At 43.6% G+C, this 24004-nt stretch overlaps 1 protein-coding gene across 2 annotated transcripts in view; it reads right to left on the reverse strand.

Annotated features, from left to right (window-relative positions):
• Positions 1-11709: 11709 nt before the first annotated feature.
• The window catches only part of LOC116970217 (peroxisome proliferator-activated receptor gamma coactivator 1-alpha-like), a 46561-nt gene continuing 34266 nt past the window's right edge, over positions 11710-24004 (reverse strand). For both annotated transcript variants that reach the window (XM_033016908.1, XM_033016907.1), the window contains 2 exons: positions 11965-12010; positions 11710-11848 (listed from right to left, as the gene is read on the reverse strand). In XM_033016908.1, the coding sequence (XP_032872799.1) occupies positions 11725-11848; positions 11965-12010 (170 nt within the window). In that variant the 3' untranslated portion in view covers positions 11710-11724. The remainder of the gene's footprint in view (positions 11849-11964; positions 12011-24004) is intronic.

A 24004-nucleotide genomic window follows, 5' to 3' on the forward strand; every position in this document is an offset into this window, starting at 1 on the left:
TTAACAATTTAATCCAATGTTTTAGTCACTGGTACTTTATCATCAACAGAAGTTGCATTAATTGGCATGATATTTTGGCTCATGTCCAATTTTTTCTTTCAGGGCGATCATTGTTGTGACTTACCATTTCTCCAAGACAATTCCTTTGTCCACAGATTTCTGGAATCTAAGGATTTACATTCACAGAACTGAGTAATATTAAGAATGAAACAGCGCACAGTTATCATAATAATAATAATCATAATCCTAATTTATTAGCCAAGTCTGTTTTGCAACATACGAGGAATTTGATTTGCCATGCAGTCATACCAAAAAATCAACGACCAACAACTACATAGAAATTTGACATAAACATCCATCACAGTGGCTCCTCCACATTCCCACTGTGACTGAAGGCAGTAAAGTCTTATCTTCTTTCCTCCTTTCCTCCCGCGGTTGGGGGAGTCGAACCATCTGCAGCTGGTGATTGAGCTCCCACGTCGGGACGATCTAACCTCCCGCATCGGGACGGTCGAATCTCCTGCGGCTTGGAGTTCCCAAAATTGGTCCCTAAACAGGGACAGCGAGCTTCACGATGTTAAAGTCCGCAGCTCCCGCAGGCTGGAACACCAAAGGCCGACCTCTGGCAAAGGGATCTCCCGCTCCAAGATGTGAAAGTCCGCAGGCTCCGCGGTTTTGGATCTTTAGAAGTCCCAAACAAGAGGCCGCCAGCTCCACAATGTTAGACTGCAGTGCAGGCGGAGATACGACACGGAAAAAGTCGCATCTCAGTCGAGGAAAGAGATTAAAAAAAAGTTTCCCCCACCCCCCACCAGCCCCCACAAATACAAAAACTAAAGATAAGCTAAAACATACATTTTACAACAAACTGAAAACACAAAGAATGTAAAAGACAAAGACAGACCGTTGGTGAGGCAGCCATCGTGCGGCGCCCCCTGGTAATATTCCAGTTGCAGGAGTAACTTATTTTATTCTTTTTGTTCCATCCTCTATTATCTTTGTATTGGTAGAAGACAAAATTCAATCTCCATGTGAATACCAAGATAAATACTTAATCAGTATTCCTGGCATTCCTTCATTCTCTGTTATGTGCTTATCATCTTCATCTTTTATCAGCACTGCCCTTACTTCTAATGCATCATAGGTGAAAGACAGAGCTTTGTCCAATGCAGTGCTCCAACACTATGACACAGGACTGTCAGCAGAGATGATATATCCAAATCCCTTAAAATCACCAGGTATTTATTTCTCCAGATCATTTTGCAAACAATGTTACTGAGTCATAGTCATACAGCATGGAAACAGGCCCTTCAGCCCAACTAGCCCATGCCGACCAAGATGCCCCATCTATACTAGTCCCACCTGCCTGTCTTTGGCCCATATCCTTCAAAACCTTTCCTATCCATGTACCTGTCCATATGTCTTTTAAATTTGTTGTAGTGCTCGCCTCAACTTCAGTACCTCCTCTAGCAGCTTGTTCCTTATACCATGTGATAAATTTGCCCTTCAGGTTCCAATTAAATTTTCCCCATCTCACCTTAGACCTATGTCCTATGGTTCTTAATTCTCCTACTCTGGGTGAAAGTTTCTCTGCGTTCCCCTCATGATATTATAGACATCTACGCCACATAAGATCACCCCTCAGCCTCATGTGCTCCAAGGAATACAATCCTAGCTTGCCCATCCTCTTCCTATAGTTAAGGCCCTGAAGTCCAGGCAACATCCTTGTAAATCTTCTCTATACTCTTTCCAGCTGAACAGCATCCTTCCTCTAGCAAGGTGACCAAAACTGAACACAGCACTCCAAATGCAGTCTCACCAATGTCTTGTACGACTGTAACATAATACCCCAACTTCTATAGACACAAAATGCTGGAGTAACTCAGCGGGACAGGCAGCATCTCTGGATGGAAGGAATAGTTGACATTTTGGATCAAGACCCTTCAGTCTGAAGAAGAGTCCTCAGCATTTTGTGTCTATCAGCATTTTGTGTAAACCAGCATCTGCAGTTCCTTCTTATACATCAAAACGTCTATACTCAATACCCTGACTGAAGAAGGCCATTGTACCAAAAGCAATGTACCAAAAGTGTTATAAAATTACACATGATTACTGAGTATACCTCATTATGAGACAAGCAATTAAACTGTTTAATTTGTTGCATTTTAAGGATATATTTCTCCAAAGGACACAGCTTGGCATTTATTACCTGGATTATTTGATAAATAAATCTGGTTAATTTATCTCTTCATTTATTTGTGTGAATTTGTGTGAATGGGTTAAATAGACATTTTGGAATTCATCTACTGTTAAAAACAGTGTTCGGGTTGTGTTAGTTTGTTGATCTAACAACTTAATTTAATTTTTCTTTTCACATAATGCTGCCTGGCCCATTGAATGTTTTCTAGCACATTGCCTCAATTCAAATTGATTACCAGCTCTACAGAGGCTGTTGGCAGTCGAGAATTATTATTTTCCAGGGAATGGTCTTGCAAAGCTTTCTGAAGCTATTCAACTAAAAAAACATTACTTCCATCAAATAAATATTCTTAAGCTTCTTTGTTTGCTAATGCAAAACAATTCAATTGCACATCTTTGCATTCTTTGCATTTACAAGTCCTATTATGAAGCCTATGATATTGAGATAGTCAGTTAGAGAAACAGGTCAATAACTCACTCCATTATTACCCATGGGGGATTTTCTAACCCTGTTAGATGACGGATGGCATTCCTAACTGGGAGGCTTATTACTTCAGTGAGATTCCCGTGATTCTTAAACCCATTCTAAGTAGGGCATCACGGTCGTTGTTCCACGCATCAAGATTTAAGAGGTCACTAAACAAAAGTATTACCCTTTACTCCCTAGATTTTCTCCATCTTTGTCCCCATCACTTACCTGCCAGTTGGCAATGAGCCAGCTGGTGAATTCAGGCTGATGGATGGCCAGTGGTTATAAATACAGCTCAGGTGTTTACTTTCAAATCAGCAGCATTAGGTAAGGGTTGATGTGTAGGCCTAGCTAGCATGGACCTGAAAACCACTTGCAATTAAAATTACTAAAGTCAGAGAGTCACACGGCACAGAAATGGGCCCTTCGGCCCAACTTTCCCATGCTGACCAAGATGCCCATCTACACTAACTCCACCGGCCCGTGTTTTGTCCGTATGCTTCTAAACCTTTTCTATCCACGTACCTGTCCAAATGTCTTTTAAATTTTGTTATAGTACCTGGCTCAACTACCTCCTCTGGCAGTTTGTTCCAAATGTGTGAAAAAGTTGCCACTTGGGTTCCTAATAAATCATCCCCCTTTCACCGTAAACCTCTGTGCATTTACCATATATATTTCCATCATGATCTTATACACCTCGGAAAGATCACCCCTCATCCTCCAGCGCTCAATGAAATAAGTCCAAGCCTGCCCAACATCTCCGAATAGCTCAATATCTCAAGTCCTGATAACGTACTCGTAAATCGTCTCTGCGCTCTTTCCAGCTTAACAGCATCGTTCCTATAGCAGAGTGACCAACAGAATACTCCAAATGTAGCCGCATCAACATCTTGTGCAACTGTACTACAACATCCCAACTTATATACTCAATACCCTGGCTGATGAAGGCCGATGTATCATTATCCTTCTTGACCACCCGTGAAGCCACTTTCAAGGAACTATGTGCCTGCACTCCTAGATCCCTCTGCTCTACAACACTCCACAGGGCACTGCCATTCACTGTGAAGATCCTGCCCTGATATGACTTTAAAAAATGCAACACCTCACACTTATCTGCAGTGAACTCCATTAACCTTTTCCAAGACCACTTGCTTCTATGTTAATTGAAAACAGAAAACATTTTCATTAAATAAAGCAAATATCATAAACATTAATTATATGAATCACCACTGTATTAATTAATCCAATTACGCAAATTCTTATTTAAGTGCATAGTAAGTCATTAAGTATTCATTATTAAATAAATCTACTACTAAATTAAGAATGGACATTGTGGATACAAGATAAAATATTTGGAAGATGGGAGGATCAGTAAGCTACCACTCATCTACTGGAAATCCAATGGCTACAAACTGCATTTTGTTGTACCTATACTCGTATTTGTGCAATGACAATAAAGTTGAATTGAATTGAATACATTCAGTTGTTGTTTAAATGATACCAGAATCTTCACCTCCGTACTCTACCGTGAATATCATTCCATATGTTGATCAGAGGTTGCCTGAAGAAAAATTCCTGACACCCATTTTAACATTGTTTTTCACTCATTTGAACAAATTTGCAAATTCTCTCACATATTTTAATTGAAATTAACCCATTCCATTGTGCTAACATGCCTCCATAATATTGTGGAGTAGAAATGTGATCATGAATGCCTGTGCTAAATGTGTATAGTAAAAGTGGTAGAGGGGACTTTAATGGAATCTTATTTTTGCAACACTTTATTTCTCAACAGCTATAATATCCCATTAATTTAATTTTAAAGAATTATCCCTATCTTACCTCCTGAAAAATCTAGCATCTCTAAATTTGAGTTGCTAAACAATGAACTGAAAATGGAAATGCAGGAAATTCATATCATTTGTTGCATTGTCACCACAGAATTAATTCACCGATGCTCATCATACAAAGCATTAAGTGAATATGTGATGCAAACTTGTAAACGTGTGTGCAGTTGTGCACATTAATTCATATGTTGTGTGCAATGTTGACTAACTGGTGCTTAGTGTTGGCATGACAGGAGATTTTAAGATGCTTAACTGCAACAGATGCTGGAAGTTGTGAATGCCATGGGTGACCTGGCATGAGGACAAAGAACCCTGCACCCTACTTCTTTGCTGGTGATTTGGGGATTGTGGCGAGAGGGTTAGAGTCCTGGGGAGAGAATTGAAATGCTGGAGGTCGTCAAAACAACTTAGAAGGCCTCAACTGAATACTGATCCAAGATTGAGCCCATCATTGCAGTTGGGCTGTTCTAGTTCCTCTCTAAATAACTCCCCAACAAAGGCGTAGGTTAGGGGTATCTCTGTAATTTGCTCATCAATGTAATTATTTATTTTTGTGACTTTCTATTCATGGTTTTTACCGTTTCATTGTTATACATGCACAGTTTAATGTGGTACTAGTGATGAATGCTGACACTGTGGCATCCACCACATCAATGTTATTCAGAGTGGCAATGCAAAGATTCATTATGTGCAATGCAGACTGTAAGATGAAAAGTCATTTGATGTTTCTCAACGATTCATTTGTATTTCTCCTGTCTTTCCTTTCGAGTTAGATCCATGAAATTACAGTATGCTTTAAAGCTCTTCGCTGCATGTCACTGCACTAAAACACCCTTTCTGAGGTATACTGTGTAATTTGACATCAAGAATGGAAGACATGGAAATTAGAGTGGCCACAAAACCTTGTGTGCTTGTCCAGTTATTCCATGAGTTTATGGCAGATGCTGTGTTGCACCCTTGAGGCGAATTTGGAAGAAATCTCTCTTCATCTCAATTCTAAATGGTTGACCCTCATTACTGAAACTATGAGCTCTTAGTACAAAATTATTCAGCCCAAGAAACAGTCTTTTAGCATCTATAGTGATTTACAGTATCTTGGATTCATGCATCTTTCAAAGAGATTAGCTCTCATTTTACTAAACTCCAGGCCAAACGTATAGGCCAAACGTAGGCACATCCTTCTTTGGGTATGGAGACTGAAACTGCACACTGTATTCCAACTAAGGTCCCAACAAAAACATGTATAATTGCAATGAGGCGTCTTTAATTGTTGACTCTGATAGCCTTGCAATAACGGCTAACTTATTACTTGCAATCCTTACTGCTTGCTGTAACTGCACAATTAATTTCTATGTCTAATGAGGCAGCACTCCATGTTCCCTCTGTTCACCAGCATTCAAAATGTTTTTCTGTTCTTCTTACCGATGTTAAAATCTTCAAAACTTTTCACACTAAACTCCATTTATCATCTTCTTAACAGCCACATAACCTGCAGATGCAGACAAGATCTGTCAAGGGATACAGACCTCATGCATCCTCCTCACAGCTTACTTTCTAAAGGGCCTGTCCCACTTGCGCGACTTTTACAGGCGACTGCCGGCACCTGTGATAGGTCGTGAGAGGTCATGAGAGGTCGTGAAAGGTCTCCTATGGTCGTGAGAGGTCATGAGAGGTCTCCTATGGTTGTGAGAGGTCACCCGCGACATGTTGCCAGGGCTCGCCTGTATGGTCGTGAGAGGTCTCCTATGGTCGTGAGAGGTCTCCAAAGAGTCGTAGCGTTTTTCTGGTCACCGCTGAATTTTCAATATGTTGAACATTTCGGCGACCTATCACGGGTGTCAGCAGTCGCCTGTAAAGGTTGTGTAAGTGGGACAGGCCCTTAGGCTTATTTTGTATCAACAACAAATGTTGATAGATTATTATTTATCTGTTCATCTAGGTCATTGACATACATTTTGAAATTACCAGTTCTGATTCCTGAGGGACCATATGGTTATGGCTGCCAACCTGAAAATGTACTCTGGCTCCCTGTTCATTATTCTTCAGCCAACCCCTCATCCATTCTTCTACCTTCTGACCGTTGATTTGAACAAAACAAAAAGTGCTGGAGGAACACAGCAGGTCAGACAGTATCTGCTGAGGAAAATAGACATATGGCATTTTGGAGCAGAACCCTTCTTCAGACGAAGGCTCTCAATCTGAAATGTTATCTGTCTAGTTCCCTCCAAAGGTGCTGCCTGAGTTTTGATTTTTTTGCTCAAGATTCCAGTATTTACGCACGTTTGTGTCTCCATTATTTTATTTATATTGATTTAAATTATTAAGCAAAGAGACACAATACTCTCTGCCTAATTGTCTAATACAAAGTGCCTAATACAATGATCCCAGTCTTCTATACAAACATTCACGAAATACACAAAATCTGATCACTTCATTAGCATAGAGATTTTCTTTCAGATAAAGAACATAAAATAATACAATAGGTCAAGATCAAGAAAAAACTGAATGTTCACTATATTTCATTCATAGGAAGGCAACACACAACTATAATATGATCCAAAGAAAGAAACAAAAAGCTGGAGTAACTCGGCATAACAGGCAGCATCTTTGGAGAGATGGAATGGGTGACGTTTCTGATCGAGATCCATCTCGACCAGAAACATCACCCATTCCTTGTCTCCAGAGTTGCTGCCTGTCCTGCCGAGTTACACCAGCTTTTTGTGTCTTTCTTCAGTTTAAACCAGCATCTGCAGTTCCTTCTTACATATATAATACGATCCAAATGGACTCAAATTCATATTCAAAGTATTCAAATTAGGGATGGCATATTTGACTTCATCACTAAAATTGGATGTAATGAAGCACTTTAAAGGCATTTTTTCAATCCTTGCAGTGGTTATGAAAAGTGCTTTAACTGATCAATGCACAAATCTTATACAGTCATTTCAAAATACTCAGTTGTGCTTGATGAGATGTTTGATAAAAGAGAACGTAACTCACAAATGACAAAACGGTGAGTGAGTTATAAAGATTAACCTCGAGAGAGAAATAAATACTACTTTCCATTGCTCACGATTGAATATTCAGCTTTTACAATGCTGTTTCTATATAATAGATCAGTGAAATTGAGACGTTGAATTAATTATGGTGATAATGAAATATAAAATAACAAAAAATATATCAAAAACTTTTGAAATACTGTGTAGTGTAAAATTTAATGTGCAGTTTATGCCTATGATTAATTTGACTAGCATTTGCATGAGAAAGCAGGGGTTATAATACATATCTTAAAAGCAGGGTGCAAGCAAAATAGCAGCAACATTCTCCTTTTGCTTTGCATGGTGTTAATATAGCATTGTGGGATGTTCTAATATTTTTTTTAAAAAGCCATAGAGATCATAAACTTCCATAGAGAGGTTCATTTAACAGCATTGTCTAGCACGACAAGGTGCTCTCTCATTTTTAGCTTGAGCTATTCTCTCAATCCATTGCATGATCACACAATTGCCAGCACTTCGCCTCATAGCCGTGAACTAAGGAGCCAGCTTGTAGAGGGATATGTGAAAAACACAAGCAGCACTCTCCCATCCACACGTTGTTACTTCAAGAATAATTGTGGCAATAACAGCATAGGGAAAGGAGAGTGCTTTCTGATTCACTTCGAGAGTAGGTGGAACTGTCTATCATAGATGAGGCCCTCACACATGTTGCCTCGATACACTGCAGCTCCACTCTTGTTCCCCCTCCCCCTAGTCGCAACAGGGATAGAGTTCCCCTAGTCCTCACCTTTCACCCTATCAGCCGTCGCATGCAGCACATAATCCTCCAACATTTCTACCACCTCCAACGGGATCCCACCACTAGTCACATCTTCCCATATCCACCCCTTTCCTCTTCTCACTGATCCCTCCGCAACTCCCTGGTTAACTGATCCCTTCCCACCCAAACTACCACATTCCCAGGTACCTTTCACTGCAACCGCAGGAGATGCAACACCTGTCCCTATACCTCCTCCCTTGACTACATCCAGGGACCCAGACAGTCCTTTCAGGTTAGGCAGAGGTTCACTTGCACCTCCTCCAACCTCATCTATTGTATCCGTTGTTCAAGAAGTGGAATCTTATATATTGGCGAGACCAAACGTAGACTGGGCGATCGTTTCTCTGAACACCTTCGCTCAGTCTGCCTGAGCCTAACTGATCTCCCAGTTGTCAAACATTTTAATTCCCTTTCCCATTCCCATGCTGACCTTTCTGTCCTGGGCCTCCTCCATTGTCAGAGTGAGGCCAGATGCATATTAGAGGAACCACACCTCATATTTTGCTTGGGCAGCTTACAACCCGGCGGTAGGAATATTGATTTCACTAACTTCAAGTAATCCTTGCAACCCTCGATTTCCATCATTCCCCCACCCAAGTCATTGTACTGGCTTCAAAGTAGTCTTGTTGAGTCTCATTGTCTGCAACTCGTTTTCACCTGGCCCTCAGCTAACAGTGGCCTGTCTCCTTTATCATCATTACTTTTTGCATATCTTTCATTTATTTGTTCTATATCTCTATATATCACTGTCTATACCTCTCATTTCCCTTTCCCCTGACTCTCAGTATGAAGAAGGGTCTCAACCCGAAACGTCACCTATTACTTTTCTCCAGAGATGCTGCCTGACCTGCTCAGTTACGCCAGCTTTTTGTGTCTATCTTCATGAAAAAAATCTTACTGGTTCTATTTTGAGCATTGCATTAATATCAGTATCAATTGGGTAGGTATGGTGCAGGAAGAACAGTGCCAGTGAGAAAACATCTCAACTAAAATAAGCATTTGATGTTAGCAACAAATGCAAAGACATCCACAAGCACAAGTGAAGAGAAAAAGTTTAGTTTGAAGAGAAAAAGATTAGTTAAAACAAAGGTACACAAAAATGCTGGAGAAACTCAGCGGGTGCAGCAGTGTGTCCCTTGCAGTCAGAAACAGGTGAATTGATCATGGGGAACAAGGACACGGCAGACCAATTGAATAACTACTTTGGTTATGTCTTCACTAAGAAAGACATAAATAAGTTGCCGGAAATAGCAGGGGACCAGGGGTCAAATGAGATGGAGGAGCTGAGTGAAATCCAGATTAGTCGGGAAGTGATGTTGGGTAAATTGAATGGATAAATCCCCAGGGCCAGATAGGCTGCATCCCAGAGTGCTTAAGGAAGTAGCCCCAGAAATAGTGGATGAATAAGTGATAATTTTTCAAAACTCTTTAGATTCTGGAGTAGTTCCCGAGGATTGGAGGGTAGCTAATGTAACCCCACTTTTTAAAAAGGGAGGGAGATAGAAAACGGGGAATTACAGACCAATTAATCTAACATCGGTAGTGGGGAAACTGCTAGAGTCAGTTATTAAAGATGGGATAGCAGCACATTTGGAAAGTGGTGAAATCATTGGACAAAGTCAGCATGGATTTATGAAAGGTAAATCATGTCTGACGAATCTTATAGAATTTTTCGAGGATGTAACTAGTAGAGTGGATAAGGGAGAACCAGTGGATGCGTTATATCAGGACTTTCAGAAGGCTTTCGACAAGGTCCCACATAAGAGATTAGTATGCAAACTTAAAGCACACGGTACTGGGGGTTCAGTGTTGATGTGGATAGAGAACTGACTGGCAGACAGGAAGCAAAGAGTAGGAGTAAACGGGTCCTTTTCAGAATGGCAGGCAGTGACTTGTGGGGTACCACAAGGCTCAGTGCTGGGACCCCAGCTATTTACATTATATTAATGATTTGGACGAGGGAATTGAATGCAACATCTCCAAGTTTGAGGATGACACGAAGCTGGGGGGCAGTGTTAGCTGCGAGGAGGATGCTAGGAGGCTACAAGGTGACTTGGATAGGTTGGGTGAGTGGGCAGATGCAGTATAATGTGGATAAATGTGAGGTTATCCACTTTGGTGGCAAGAACAGGAAAGTAGACTATTATCTGAATGGTGGCCGATTAGGAAAAGGGGAGCTGCAACAAGACCTGGGTGTCATGGTACACCAGTCATTGAAAGTAGGCATGCAGGTGCAGCAGGCAGTGAAGAAAGCGAATGGTATGTTAGCACTCATAGCAAAAGGATTTGAGTATAGGAGCAGGGAGGTTCTACTGCAGTTGTACAGGGCCTTGCTGAGACCACACCTTGAGTATTGCGTACAGTTTTGGTCTCCTAATCTGAGGAAAAACATTCTTGCCATAGAGGGAGTACAGAGAAGGTTCACCAGGCTGATTCCTGGGATGGCAGGACTTTCATATGAAGAAAGACTGGATAGACTCGGCTTGAACTCGCTAGAATTTAGATTGAGGGGGGATCTTATAGAAATGTACAAAATTCTTAAGGGATTAGACAGGCTAGATGCAGGAAGATTATTCCCGATGTTGGAGAAGTCCAGGACAAGGGGTCACAGTTTAAGGATAAGGGACTGAGACCGAGATGAGAAAATAAAATTTCACACAGAGAGTGGTGAATCTGTGGAATTTTCTGCCACAGAAAGTAGTTGAGGCCAGTTCATTGGCTATATTTAAGAGGGAGTTAGATGTGGCCCTTGTGGCTAAAGGGATCAGGGGGTATGGAGAGAAGGCAGGTACAGGATACTGGATGATCAGCCATGATCATATTGAATGGCTGTGCAGGCTCGAAGGGCTGAATGGCCTACTCCTGTTATGTGTAACATTATATCAGGGTGGAGATGCATTTCTAGCCCAAATATGTATTCGTAACAGTTAATCAAGCTGGAAAATACTTAATCGGCCAGAACGCATGTTAGGATGTGAAACCACAATTGAACTGTATTTTATTTCTCTTGAGATAATGTAAATTTATATAAATTTGTTTAAATAGCAGATTGTTAGCAAAAGAAATAGGATTAGTGTGAATGGATACTTGATAATTGGTATAGATTCATAAGGCCAAGAAGCCTGTCTCCATGCTCCATAACTCTACCTCCGCAACAATTTCATTTTATCGTGCATTTGTGTTTCAATTGATGCGTCACCAGATATTGTTGAACACTTTGAACAGCCACTACCCTTGATATACTCATTTGTATGAGTAAAAAAAAACTCTTCAGTGAAGTTTAGCCTGCAAAGAATTCAAATCATATCATAAAACACTCTGGAGAACATATCAGGGAAACAACATTATGCTTGGAAATTCTAATCCTGTTACTGAATTGCTGATTCAATTTTAACAGACAATTAACAGATAATGCAAAGTAAAGCAAAAAGAGGTCTTACCAGCAGTACCGGATAGTTGCACGCTCAACGTACGTTCAATGGTCTTGGTTTCAAATGGGGAACCTTTTGGATCACTAAAAGAGGTGTTTTATTCCTTTCAGTTGCTTAATAGTTTTGCAGTTAAAAAAGTATCAAATGCATTGCTCTTCCAAATATGAGTAGTCCGATATTATTAGTTTGAAACACTTACGTTGATGATTCTGGTGTCAAGGGCAGAGAGAGTGTTGTTGGTCTCGCTGTCAAAATTGAAAACAAAAATACTGGAATTATTAATTATCTTAAATATGTGGAATTTTACACTTCCTTTTCCAATTAAATTAGAAGCAACAAAGGATGTTGTGGCAGATGGGATTAATAGAAAAGAAAAATGAGTTTACCACATAAACTGAACATGCTAAAGTATACAACATGAGGAAATTTCCACCATCTAGGAGAGACATGTTAACATTTTGCTTGGAACCCTTCTGTTGGAGTGAAGAAAACTCCAATCCGCTACTTCATTGAGGGATTCTGAGTGCCTTCTTGGATTAAAAAAAACCTTTGTAAAAGCTTATCTTGCTCTACATGCAATATTCACACCATATATGCTCTTAGGTGAATGTAAACGATCTCATAGCATTATACAAGTCAGAGGAAGATGATCCTCCCTGGTTTCCTGATTAGTGCTTATCCTCAACTAATTTGGCTAAAACAGACGGTTTGATTACTGATTGAAATATGTGAGAGAGCCAAGTGAAAATCTTGCCTCTCAGCTCAGCACAATAAGAAACTACCCAGGGAGGCAGGAGCTTAAATAGGTCAGGATCTCATCTACGTCAAATTACATAGTCCTATGCTGCAGTGCACAGGTGCAGTGGTCTGGAATAAATTAGCACACACTGCAGAAAGGTGTGAGTACAGTAGGGTATTTCCAGTGAAGCACCAACAGAGGTGTCCTGAACGTGGGGTTACAGATAGGGAGATTAAGGCTTTTGGCATGCTAGTTTTCATATGTCAAGGAAATGAGTGTAGAATAAAACACAAAATGCTGAAGTAATTCAGCTGGTCAGACAGCATCTGTGGAGGACAAGGACAGGCCACATTTTGGGCTGGGACTCTTCTTCAGCTTATCGTAGTGGGGGGGAGAAAGCTGGATTAGAGGTGGAGTTGGGACAAAGCCTGACAGGTTTATGTTTTTATTTTTAGAGATACAGCGTGGAAACAGGCCCTTCACCCCACCAAGTCCGTGCTGATCAGCGATCCCCGCACACTAGCGCTACCTTACACACACTAGGGACTATTTATGCTAATACCAAGCCAATTAAGCCACATACCTGGACGTCTTTGGAGTGTGGAAACCGAAGATCACTGAGAAAACCCACACGGTCATGGGGAGATCATACAAACTCTGTACAGATAGCACCCATAGTCGGGATCAAACCCGGGTCGCTGGCACCGCAAGTGCTGTAATGCCCCTGTCCCACTTAGGAAACCTGAACGGGAACCTCTGGTGACCTTGCGCCCCACCCAAGGTTTCCATGAGTCGCCAGAGGGTTTGGTCACTCATCTGGAAAGCCTCGACTGAAGCGTGAGCTGCATCTACTGACCAAAGATCCTACAGGTTCTTTGCTACCGACCGCACACACACACACACACACACACACACACGCACACGCACACGCGCGCACACGCACACGCACACGCACACGCACACACACACACACACATACACACACACACAGACACACACACACACACACGCACACACACACACACACACCCACACGCACACGCACACGCACACGCACACGCGCACACGCACACGCACACGCACACGCACACGCACACGCGCACGCACACACACACACACGCACACACACACACACACTCACAAACACATCGCGAAGGTGGGGGCCAGGGACAGCGGAGCAGCGCTGTCTGCGCGATGAAGAGGAAGGTAAACGGCTGTCACAGAGCACGGTAAGTCCTTTAGAGAGCGCGGGAGGGAGGGAGAGAAGGGGAAAGAAGGGGAGAGAAGGACAGAGAAGGGGAGAGAGAAGGGGAAGAGAAGAGGAGAGAAGGGGGGAGAAGGGGGGAGAAGGGGGAGAGGGGGGGGGGGAGAAGGAGTGGAGACAGTTTTAAGAAGTTTAATAAAGTTAACGGCCATTTTACCTTCCGGCGGATCTTTTAGGTCCTGAAAACCAAAGATATTTGCTGAAAACTCCAATGAGCCAATCAAAATGGCCGGTCAGCGAAGGAGATTGCCTTTGACTGCCTGTAAGTAAATAGCGACCCCACTCCACTGGCTTCAACCAAACAGCAACATATTTTTAGTCGAGGCCGGTTTTGATTTTGATGAAATAATCGCAGGAACATAGAAGCAGCCTCGACTACGCGGAAACCACTTTTGACCATTAGCGAGAGTGACCAAAACCTCCGGGAACCTCACGGAAACCTTGGGTGGGGCGCAAGGTCACCAGAGGTTTATGTTCAGGTTTCCTAAAAGGGACAGGGGCAAAAGGCAGCAACTCATCCTGCTGCGCCACCGTGCCACAGGTGATAAATGGATACAGGTGAGGGAAATTTGACTGCCAATCTCTCTCAAGATTTTGTTCCATGCCCCCCACCTCTTTTCCAGCTTGTTCCTGCTACTACAATCAATCTGAAGAAGGGTCCCGACCAGAAATCCCTATCCTCCACAGATATTGCCTGACAGCTGAGTCAGCTGAGACAGCTGAAAACATTTTGTGTTTTACTCAAGTTTCCAGCATCTGCTGTACTGTGCGTGTCCAACTGAGTATATAAATTGAGACGTTATGTTGCAGTTGTACAAGACATTTGTGCTACTGTGTTCACTTTTGGTTACACTGCTGTAGGAAATATGTTGTTCAGCTGGAAAGAGTGCAGAGAAGGTTTTATGAGGATGTTGCCAGGAATCAAGCGCTTGAGCTATAAGGGAGAGGTTGGACAGGCTAGGACTTCATTCCTTGGAGCATCTGAAGACTGAGAGGTAATCTCATAGTGGTGTATAAAATCATGAGAGGATGAATGCACAGTTAAGGTGAATGCACAGTCTTTTTCCCAGGGTAGGGGAATCAAGATCTAGAGGGTATAGATTTAAGGTGAGCAGGCAAAGATTTAATAGGAACCTGGGGAACAATGTTTTCACATAGAGCGTGTTAGGTATATGGAACAAGCTGCCAGAATCTGTTATTGAGGCAGGTAAAATAACATTTAAATGGCATTTAGACAGGTACATGAATTCATGTTTAGAAGGATAGAGGCCAAACACGGGCAAATAGGAATAGCTTAGATGGGACATCTTGGTCTACATGGACAAGTTAGACCAAAGGGCCTATTTCCGAACTATATGATTCCACGACTCTATAATCCAGGATAATTTGCCTTGAGTCACGCATAAGGCAGATCAAGAAATTATCTCAGATTTTCTTCTCTGAAGGACAATAATAAACCTAATTGTTCAATACAACATTCTACCCCCAATAGTTTCTTGAATACCACTGCTAAGACTAGCATATTTTATTCAGATTAATTTAATAGCTTTACTTTAAATTCCTCAGCTGATATTGTGGGCTATGAACTCATGATTTTACTTCGGAGTCACGTGAGTGACTACGTGAAGAACCCGTCCAGCACGCATGCGCGACATGAGCGTTCACGCAGATGCAACAGCGACGAACGGGAGTACGGGCGCTCCCGCTACAAGCCTGAAAGAACGGACCGTTAGGTAAGTACTTACCCACAGGTTCGAGTTTACAAACGTTGCTCCTCTTTGTTGCTCCAGGGGAAACTGGAGAGAGCAAAGCAGAACAGAGGGAAGCGGCTCCCGTTCGACTCCAGGGAAGGACCTTTCCGTCAGTGGAGGGGGGAGAGGCGGCACCGGGACCGCACACGCTGCGGTCCACAATCAGGGTACTGAGCCGATGCCCAGTCCGCTAACAGCTGTCTGACTAACAGCAGCGACTGGAGGGAAATTCAAAAACCGGCCGGTAATTAATCCCTGCATTCTCCCGACAAAGAGACTCGCCGGCCGAGAACCGCAGATGCCGCCCGAAAACGGCAGGCAGCCTCTAGCAGCAAAGTCAGAACCAAACCTCGGGCTAGAGACAGACACGGAAGATGGAACCGGCACATCAAACTACCGCCCGAGAGCAAGTAAGTGTCTGTTCTCCAAGCCTAGAGTAAGGTCATGGAGCCAAAAACTCCAGCGAGACCTGCCTCGGGAGCTGGGGCAAGCTCGCCAAGGGAGCATAACACTCCCACTCCAGTGCACTAACAGCACTGGCCATCTCCCTTATCGAGGGATCGATGGCGACCAGGGCTGGGCTGGTCAAGAAGAGGGGTCACTGGCTGAACAACATCGGGAATATGCTTGAGGTACAGGATCAGGAAGAGCTGCTGGGTGTGGCCGCTATGTGGCTCCACCACTAGCGAGATGGCCTTTCAGTCTAAACTGACGGCCAGCTTACTACCTGTTCTTTCCAAAAAGCCTCTCCAAGACAGGTAGTCATGAGGCGTTGGATTTCATCACGCCTCCCCAAAATTGCATTTACTCAAAGTGCCCACCATTATTGGGGGGTACATTGAGCAGGGCATTTTAAAAACCCAAATTGCATTTGATACCCCTGACGTCGGCTATCATTTTCGCATGCTCATTCCAGAGGGGCAGGGTAGTATGGCAAAACACCTGACCCTACTGTTCACAGTATGCTCCGCAACTTCTCGAAGGAAGTTATAAAACCTGCCCTCAACCTAAAATATTCACAGGACTGTGAGAACGCCGACCTCACAACCACAAATCCTGCTATCTGGCAAAGTTACCAAACCAAGCCTAAGAAACTGGACGAAGTGTCCAAGATATTCGGCATCAAGAGGGCAGGGCCTGGAATGAGCACCACACAAAATCAGACAGCAGTACCTCCACACGTCCACCAGTAGGCGTCTACTTAATGGTACTGGTGAAAGCTCGGGGCCCGCATGCCAACCCCCGTAAGCCTTTTCAGGCCAGGGTCCAGAGCGGGCCCCATGGAAAATGCGCCACCCCCCAACAACACCATCCCTACAGACAAGGAACCAGAAACCGAAGAAATGAACACACCACTAAACAACAGTGAAGACAGAGAAGTATGGTTCCTACCATCACATAAAAGGTGAAGGGTTTGTACTAACAGGGGGGGGGGGGGGGGGGGGGGGGGAATCACACCTGGGTTGGGAACATGAAGAACTATCACACTTGGTAGTTATATACCAAAAGTATTCAAGGATAAAAATTGAATTAAGAAACCTACCACCAGTTCAGCATGCACCCCAAAGGGTCTACCCTCCCACTAAAAAAGAACATGAGGGACTAGCTAACTGGGTCATAAAGAAGCCTAATATGAACCTTTGGTACCAAAAAACCCAAAGATGGTGAATGTCGCACCATCATTGACTTAACCACTTGAGTATTTTCACCAGGTTACACACTTATGGAAACTTGTAACTGCTAACCATGGATTTTACTTTGGAGTCACGTGAGTGACTACGTGAAGAACCCCGCCAGGACGCATGCGTGTCATATCGCTTTCACGCTTGCGAAACGACAGGCGGGGTGGAGCGTTCCCCCGCAGCGGTAAGTTTGAAACCGCGACCTGCAGGTAAGTGATTTACTCTGCGGTAGTGTTTGTCCCCGCGCTGTTTTTACACAGGGGGGGGGAAGCTGGACAAAATAGTGTCCACAAGTACTGCGAGTGAAGCTGGCTGGGGAGGGCCGCGAAGTTGCGGGAGCCAGCAGCAACTGAAGGCACAAGCCCCGTAAGTGGGATCAGCTGTGCCGACTTTTGGTCCCGCGCCGGCCAGAACACCACGGCCGGGCGGGAGACTATTCAGAATGGGGCTGTCGACTTTGACAAGTCGAAACGGCAGGAGGCGGGGTGGAACGGCATTCCCCCGTAGCGACAGTTTAAACCTGGACCTGCAGGTAAGTGAAACTGCGGTCTTTATTCTCCCCATACTGTTTCACAGGTGGGGAAACATGGAGATCTGTGCAAACAACGGCAGGCGGCACAGGAATCACCCGTAAGGGAACAGCTGTGCCCGACTTCGCTCCCGCACCGGCCAGATTAAACACCATGGCTGGGCGGGAAACTATACAGAACGGAGCCGTTGGCTTTGACAAGTCAAAACGGCAGGAGGAGGGGTGGAAGGACGTCCCCCCTTAACGGCAAGTTTTAAGCCTGGACCTGCAGGTAAGTGATACTGCGGTCTTTATTGTTCCCATACTGTTCTACAGGTGGGGGAGAAACATGCACAAGGCAAAGAAGTTCAACCAGAGCTGGCGGGGAAAGACCGCGGAGTTGCGGACGCCAGCAGCGGCCGGCGGCACAGGAATCACCCGTAAGGGAACAGCTGTGCCCGACTTCGCCCCCGCACCGGCCAGATTAAACACTGCGTCTGGGCGGGAAGGCAAGAAGAAAACCAAAAGAGTCGAGGACTGATGAGTCCGACTTTGGGCGGCCAGCGACCGTGAGCGCTGGAGCCGGTTGGAGCGGCTTATGGAGCCGAGCTCCAACATGACAGACTCCGGGAGAGGAGTCTAGTCACCGTGGCGATATAAAAAACACCCACAGCAGCACCTTACGTAGGGCTGCACAGTGCATCTCCCTCGTCAGAGGGGAGTACTGGGGAGGGTCAATTCTGGGCTGACCCTGAAGAGGGGTTTTGACGAACAAAACTACAAGTGTGCAGGGGGTGCAGGAAGGCAAAATACACTGCTCATGGTGTCCAAATACATACAGCCAGACCATGATGGACACCACTGCAAAAATACTTGGGACCAGGAAACTGCGCATCCCTGAATGTTCCAGTTGTGGAAATAGCATCTGGAAACATGTCGGAGCAGGACTTAGGAAAGCCCTGGGGCTCATAAAGGCGACAACATTAAGGATCTCCTACAGCCAAAGACAGCACCCTTATGCACCCACCAGCAGAACAAGAGAAGCTGGTGAAAGCTCAAAGGCCGGGCATACAGGACAGCGGTCTTTTAGACCATAGCCCAGACCGACCTTTCTGGAAGATGCGCAAACCCCCAACCCAGACACTGGCGCCTCAACCTCCACGAAGACCACACAGAAGAAGCAAACTTCCACTGGTAACAATGGAGGTAGGTGGGTCTGGTCCCTTACAAATTATAGGAAGAGTGGATAATACACACATTGGTGGGAGATTACACTCTTTTGGATACATGGTGTATATTAACTACAGACACTTATATCCTAAGCAGTATCCAGGGAAATACCATTGAATTGTGCAAAAGGGGTAATGGGTAAACCCAACATGATTGGCTGGAATTTGTGTCTTATATCTTTACCAAAAACAAAATAGATGGTGACAGTCGCATCATCATCGAATTGACCAAATTGAATACATTGTACTATATATTCAGTACAAAATGGGAACTGGTAACTGCTAAAGGACTGATTTTCAAAGGCTACTCCATGGCTAGCATCGACCTAAAAGATGCTTACTATTCAGTGCCTACACGGACTGATCACAAACGTTATTTTAAAAAATTCAACTGGATGGGGCAGCTCTGGCAGTATAGAGCTCTACCAAATACATAATCATATGATCATACTAATTGTGGGCATAACTTTGGAGTTGGCCTAACTAGCTGTAACAGCCACCATACAATTGGGTGAAAACTGGGGTTATCATCCATCCAGTTAAATCTAAACTAACGCCTACCAACATAATGGATTATTTGGGGTTCACTATTGACAGCTCACATGTCGGTGACTTTACCAAAGGACAAGGCTACAGTCTTAACTGAGGCCTGCAACAACCCCACTGACATCAGTGAACCGTCTATCAGATTGGTAGCAAGTATAATTGGCATACAGTGTCTGCCTTTCCAGCCACACAATTTGGACCTTTGTATTACCAAAAATCTACAAAGGGCAAAAATACAAACACTCAAAGTTAATACTGGTCATTTCGACAGACCAATAAGCCACCAATCAAAGCTTATGGAATTAAAATGGTGGCGGGGTAACATTCGGCATTGTTCCAACCCTATCGTTATCAGCAAATCCTTAGTGGTGCTACAAACTGATGCCAGTGCGCTTGGTTGGGGTACTACCAATTTCCATCTCCATCTGTGGAGGTAGATGAAAGGCACAGGAGGCATCATTATCACAGACACTGGGCATAAACTACCTGGAAATGTGGGGTGCGTTCTATGGCCTAAAGTCATACTGCTCTGGGATAAATCACCAGCATGTTAGACTACAGAGTGACAATCTGACTAATACAATTTGGTAATGGTGTATCCAGAGAAATATTGGAATATCAGCTACTTACCTACCAGGTAACCCAAAATTCAGTGACAGACATCAGGTCATGCAAATTCAATAAAATAAGACTTAATCACCAGTTACCAAACTGTGTTTCTTGGGAACCAGACCCTGGGACAGCAGGGACAGATGCTTTTCACTGCATTGAGGGGGCAATTGTTTATCTATGCATTCTCTCCTTTTCTGCATCATCAGTCGGGTATTACGAAAAATACAACAAGACTCAGCGTCTGTTAATTGGTAGTGCCGATTGGCCTACTTAACCATGGTTCCCTATGATACTCAACATGGGTTTTAACCATGCATCACCATCCTGAAACAACCAGATTATTGGTTCATCCCGTAACAGGGGAACCCATCCATGTCAAAAACAACAAATCTATCAATTTGTAGTCTAAAGAAACCTCTACTGGAACTGGGACTGGCGGACCGAACATTGAACATTATCTCAGCGGGCCACAGACAATCCACCAAAAACTATATCTGGTATACATCAGGAAATGGGAGATATATTGTCACAGAAACAACATCACCTACAGTTTGATGAACATAACGTCTGTTCTCGAATTCCTGGCAGGCCTCCATTATGATGAGGGGCTCAGTTACACTGCCATTAACTGCTCCAGAAGTGCCCTTTCAACATATCTATGGCGAGGATCAGAGCGTCATTCTGTTGGGACTCACCCCTGGTAACCAAACTTATGAGGGGAATTTTTAACATCAATCCCCCAAGAACCAGGTACTCTCTAAATGGGATATGAGTATTGCCCTAACGTCGCTAAGGAATTGGTCTCCAGCAACAGCTCTGTCCCTGCTAAGACTGACGCACAAAACAGTCATGCTGATGGCTTTGGTCACGGCACTAAGGGTACAGTCGTACATAAGTTAAGGCTGGACTATATGACTTCTTCAACAGGAATATAACGTTTCATATTACGAATTAGTCAAACAGAACAGACCGGGATCATCAGGCCTCAAAATAGAATTTAGGGATTACCCTACAGATATCGTCTCTGTATAATAAGACAATTATTGTTCTATATGGAGAACACCAAAAACATCTGAGGCTATGAGATGGCACTACTAATCAGCCACAAACAAACCCACAAAAAAGTGTCGGTTCAAACTATTTCCAGATGGCTGAAACAGTTTTTAACAACAGCTAGGGTGGATACTAACATATTCAAATCTTATTCCACCAGGGCTGCAACTACATCGGCAGCTATGGAGTTGGATGTACCAATGAACCAAATCCTCGAGACAGCAGGATGGATCAGGGGAAAATGTTCCAACTATTCTACCACAAACCAATAGTTAAACTGGAACTTTGCAGAGCCAATTTTAAGTTCTGTAATATAATTTCACCCCATAAATAGGGGCTATAATTTGTTGTTAACAATTTATCATGGATTTCAATGTTGGATTAATGTCTAAACATGTTAACACAATTCCTCTCACAGTCAATTAAGGCAGATGTGATGCATGGACTTGTTTCCACGGCATGAAATCACATAGCTTTGCAATCTTCATGTAGTCACTCACGTGACTCCGAAGTAAAATAATAAGATTAAACGAGAACTTACCAGTTCGAAGTTTGATCGTTATTTTATGAGGAGTACGTTGAGGGAATACGTGCCCTCCGCTCCCACCCTTGATCATATACTCAACTGGTATTTTCTTCTCTAATCTTACTATGTTCAGTCATTACAGTTATCTGTGATTTCACACCACTGCTTTGAAGAATGACACGCATGCGTCCTGGCGGGGTTCTCATAAATAACGATCAAACGATCAAACTTCGAACTGGTAAGTTCTCGTTTAATCTTACTATTTCGTAGGATACTTTATGGTAGACATCAACTTAAAAGATGCATACTATTCAGTACCCACTCATAAAGATTTTCGGAGAACCACAATTTACCTGGATGGGGTAACTATGGCAGTATAAATTATTGACAATGGCTAATATGAGCCAAAACTGTTTCCAGATATTCAAACCAGCCCTGACACTATTAAGGAACATATCGTCATGGCATGTCTCTATGATATTAATGGCAGACAAATCCATGGAAATAGCTAATCAGCAGCATTAGCTACTAAAACTTATTTAGCCTGAGCTCTGTCTTACAATCCAGATAAATCTACGTTGACACCATCCACAACTATTGACTATCTGGTATTCAATTAACTCTACCCACTCTCTATAACATTGCCATAAGGAGAGTCAGTGTATGACACAACCTGTAACAATTAATGGTAACAATCAACCAACCATTCAACAAAGTGGCTAGAGTAATTGGGAGTTAGTAGCAGCATTACCAGCTACTTAACTTGAACCTTTCCATTAGATCTAAGGTGCTAGTGTTTAAACTAAATACCCATACCCAGAACATGGTGGCAAATGGACTAATCTGGAGTCGTCATCACTATATCTATATCTAATATCTATGTTCTCCCCTTTTTCTACCTCATCAGTCGGGTACCACGCAAAATACAGATGGACTCTGCTTCAGGTATTTTGATAGTACCCGACTAAACCCACTGTCATGGTTCCCAGTGGTCCTCGACATGGTCATCAAAACCCTATTGACTATCCCAGTAGCCCAGACTTATCAACTCACCCAGTTTCAGGCATAAGCCACCCATGCCACGATAAATTAAACTACTGGGTTGCAGATTTGAAAAGACCACTGCTGGGCCTGGGTTGCAGGATTGGAAGACCACTGCTGGGCCTGGATTGTCAAACAGCACTATCGACACGATGATAGCATCCCATCGCATATCCACTAGGGAACATACTTGGCGAACATCAAGAAGTGGGAAGATACTGTTCAAATACAGGAACGACATATTCAACTACAACAAAACCTGTACTGAAGTTCCTGGCAGGTCTTCACCACAATGAAGGACTCAGCTACTGCGCCATCAATACAGCCAGAAGTGCTCTGTCAGCCTACTTAACTCAGGCACCAGGACAACAGGCCATAGGGTACCACCCGCTGGTGATCAAATTCAGAAGAGGCATATTCAACTCTAATCCCCCAGACCTAGGTACAACCAAATCTGGGATGTCAGTGTGGACCTGACGTACCTTAGGGGATGGTTACCAGCCAGGTCCCTCACCCTGGAACAGCTAACCCTGAAGACGGTCATGCTGATGGCCTTGTCTCAGCACAAAGAGTCCAGTTCCTCCATCTACTACGATTGGACAATATGGTTAACACTAGACCGTGTTACATTTACCATTCCGGGGCTGGTCAAACAGAGCAGACCAGGAACATCAGGTCCAGTCATGGAATTCTGGGCATACCCACCTGAACCACGGTTATGTGTCATGCCCCACTTATTGAACTACATCGACACAATAAGAAATCTTCGAGGGAGAGAAAAAGCCTTATGGGTCTGCCACAAGAAACCTCATGGTCGGGTGACGAGCCAAACTATCTCAAGTGGCTCAAGCAGGTACTGGGAGTTGCTGGAGTAAATACTAACGTGTATAAATCTTACTCCACCAGGGCAGCATCCACATCGGTGACTAAGAGGATGGACGTGCCTATGGACCACATCCCGGCTACAGCGGGGTGGTTTAGGGAGTAAATGTTCCAAACTTTTATAACAAGCCGCTGGCAGAACCTGTATCGTTTGCAGAAAAAGTAATCTGCAAAAAATATATAATTTAAGCCCGGGGGAGCATTTTTGTCTTGTTATTGTTAATAACACCATTATTGTTTTACTAACAGATCCATGGTTGATTACGATAACATACTTCCTCCCTCGAATGACTTCGGCAGCGAGTGAAGTATGAACTGTTACACGGTTTGAAATCACAGAGCTTTAAAATCTTCACGTAGTCACTCACGTGACTCCGAAGTGAAATAGTAAGATTAAACGAGAACT

The sequence above is a fragment of the Amblyraja radiata genome, unplaced genomic scaffold (genome assembly GCF_010909765.2).
Source record: "Amblyraja radiata isolate CabotCenter1 unplaced genomic scaffold, sAmbRad1.1.pri scaffold_652_ctg1, whole genome shotgun sequence".
Taxonomy (NCBI): Eukaryota; Metazoa; Chordata; class Chondrichthyes; order Rajiformes; family Rajidae; genus Amblyraja; species Amblyraja radiata.